Consider the following 2,966-nt stretch of genomic DNA (forward strand, 5'->3'; position numbering starts at 1 on the left):
CTGTACAGCCAGGATGAGGGCCTCTGTGCTGTCCTTGAGTCCAGCTTTTTCCAGCCATTGATAGGATGAAGTGATAGCTGACTCGATAGCTCAATTGGTAAGTCATCAGTCTTTCACCTGGGAGACCCAGGTTCAAATCCAGGCTGGGGCAAAAGATAAGATACAACAGTGAAATTGAGCTATCCAGTGTGGGTCCTTAGGCAAGACCCTTTGAGCTATATATCCTACCTCATACCATGAGAGACATTGATATGCATAACATGCCGGCTCAGACGTCTCCCGGCCAAACAAGGTCTGCATCAGGTGCTGGGGAACCAGAGCACCTTGATGGGAAATGGGCGAGAGGTGAAAACTTGGATCTGTTGGGATACTACTACTCAAGTAACCCTAATCAGAGAGGCTATTTTATATGTAAACATTTTGACTGTATAGTGTGAGACAGATAAACTGTGAATAAATCAAGTTCCTCTGCTTTCTCCCAGTGCCAACTAGAAACATACAATCAGAGCCAGGAGGTGGGTCTTAGCGCTGTCAATCAAGCTTATATACTTGCTACTCCCTCACTCCCTGCCTCTCTGTTACACTACAGTTTCTTCTTGATAGCCAAGTCTGTTGTGAATTTTCAGGCTAGTTAGCATGACTGCAGATGAACAGTTTTTGTTGAATGGTAAGATGTTTCTCCACCATTAGCACATTGAGCTGCGTGTACACAGTGTGACTGGCAGGGCTAAAACCCTTCTCCTGGCTCTGATTGGTTGTTTGTCACAGGAAGCGTGCAGTTCTTCAGATGTCAGCAGTAGAACAGGGAGAAGGTTTAGGAGCTCAATTGTTTCACAAATTATCTGTCTCACATCATACTTTCACGAGTTAGTGACTGTTATAACAAATGTGTTTAAAAAAACTTTTTTTATCTTAAAAGTTACATCCTGCAGCTTAGAAGAAAAGTAAAAAGTTATTGGCAGCAGTTGTAGCTCCTTTGGAGGCTTCATCTAGGAGAGAAACACAGCTGAGCTGATAAGTTCTGAGGCAGATTTTGAATATTTAACTCATGCAATAAAAGCTCAGTCATTCTCTACGACTAGAAGAGAGATGGGGTTAAAGAGGGTCACTTAATGTTGACGGCGTGCATTGTTACCCTGAAAGTAAAACAGTTTTAGGTTTTTGTTGTATTCCCTTGTATCCCCTCACTTCAACTACAGTCAGCTCACTACAGAGCTGCATGCATGCTCCTGCTCCAAACTGGTTGTGTTGCTTTAGGCCTGACGGTTATGTTTCTGAACCTCGGGGCTGTTTATGTTAGTAAATGTTGTCCACGCTGCAGGACGCTCCCATCAGACTCTACGATGCGTCCTGATGGCGCTGACTCGCGCGCCTCAGCTAGACGCCAGTCAGCTGCCCAGCTGCTCCTGCTCCCCTGTGCAGACATTCAGCGCTGGCTCCTCCTGCAAATTGCTGACCAAGAACACCATCTTCAGGCATCCAGAAGGTCATGGGATGTTGGTATGTGCTGGGGACGAGGCCTCCAACTCCACCATGGTAGGTCCTGTGTACACTTAATTTTTGATTTTTTCTCTGTCAGGCTATTTTAAGAAATTTATATATTTCAGTTCAACATTTTTGGATTAATGAACTCAACTTGATTATAAATGAGTTGCACTACAAAGCAACTAAATTTTGATCCATCTTATCTTCCTAATGCACTCTGTTTGCTCTGCCCCTCCCCAGGTGTGGGATGCAGGAAGTGGCTCTCTGCTTCAGAAGCTTCCAGCTGACCTACCAGTGTTGGACATCAGCTCCTTTTCTGTGAATGGAGAGAACTTTCTGGCCTCTCTCACAGAGAAGATGGTGAAACTTTACAAATGGGAGTAAAGGAGGACATCTTGGCTTTGTTACAGTTGCAGTCAGACCACAAGGAAAGTGATTAGACTGAAGTGTTGGACATTATATGCTGCTAAATATTTTCTCTAACAGATTACTGGCTGAGTCAAGTCAGAACACCTTCCCTGTTCCTTTTTTTTCAGGTAAAACTGCAAATTTATGTTGTTGAAATACCAGAGTTCTGTTTTAGCTCCTCAGCTGCAGATATGCTTGTGGGTCATGCTCTTCTGTTCTGAGTCTGATGAAAGGGCTTTGAGAAAACATTTGTCCTGCGGTTTTAGAAATTATGCAGATCACTGACAAACCCATTAGATACATTACTGCTAAGCAACTAGCATCAAAATCAGAAACATGTCCATTACAGATGAAAACAACTTCTTCAACGTCTCTCTTTCAGTTGATCTAGTCTCAGACGTATAAGGCTGCTGTGTTTACGACACCCACTGTTGGATTAGAAATATAATTTAATCTGCAGTTGCTTAATTATACTGATTATAAATTATGAATTCAGTTGACTTAAATTGAAAATGGGCACCAGAATTGGTAAAGGTTAATACCTGTTCAGGTTTTTTAACCTGATATTAAAGCATGTCAGTTTATGTTCAGAACCTCAGAGAACCTTTCTAAAGCCAGAGATCTTGATGTTCACTCCAACATTTAAAAAGAACCAAGACATAAATACCTGGGGCTGGAGGTGTTGGCTCGTAGTGCCACTTCAGCATTCAAACCGGAAGAGGAAGAAAATCAAAGTCAAATGTCAACATGGAGATAAAATCAGTTTTTCCCAGAAATTGTGATCATTATCAATTCATTTCTAACTGGTTAAACTGAGTTATTGCAAAGGTCTGCTGTTTTTACACACATTCATCACACAGAAACTTCAAGTGCCAAAGGAATACTAGTCTTATAAATCAAACTTCTATTTTTAAGGAAAGTTATATGTATATTTCTTACCAGCTGTTTGTGTACAACTTCGGAGTTAATAAAAACTGCATTTTTTTTTTTTAAATTATTATTCTGGCGTTCAGAATTGTCTGAGTTTGTGTTTTGTGAAGTCTTACAGGCTCTTTGACAGCATTGCTGTCTAG

General features: G+C 41.4%; 1 protein-coding gene across 3 annotated transcripts in view; it reads left to right on the plus strand.

Annotated features, from left to right (window-relative positions):
* The window catches only part of rfwd3 (ring finger and WD repeat domain 3), a 20,051-nt gene extending 17,149 nt beyond the window's left edge, over positions 1 to 2,902 (plus strand). For all 3 annotated transcript variants that reach the window (XM_015021314.1, XM_015021313.1, XM_015021312.1), the window contains exons 12-13: positions 1,322 to 1,536; positions 1,726 to 2,902. In XM_015021314.1, the coding sequence (XP_014876800.1) occupies positions 1,322 to 1,536; positions 1,726 to 1,869 (359 nt within the window). In that variant the 3' untranslated portion in view covers positions 1,870 to 2,902. The remainder of the gene's footprint in view (positions 1 to 1,321; positions 1,537 to 1,725) is intronic.
* The last annotated feature ends 64 nt before the right edge of the window (positions 2,903 to 2,966 follow it).

Source organism: Poecilia latipinna, unplaced genomic scaffold (genome assembly GCF_001443285.1).
Source record: "Poecilia latipinna isolate Pla-1442-1.1 unplaced genomic scaffold, P_latipinna-1.0 Scaffold2759, whole genome shotgun sequence".
In the NCBI taxonomy this organism is placed as follows: domain Eukaryota; kingdom Metazoa; phylum Chordata; class Actinopteri; order Cyprinodontiformes; family Poeciliidae; genus Poecilia; species Poecilia latipinna.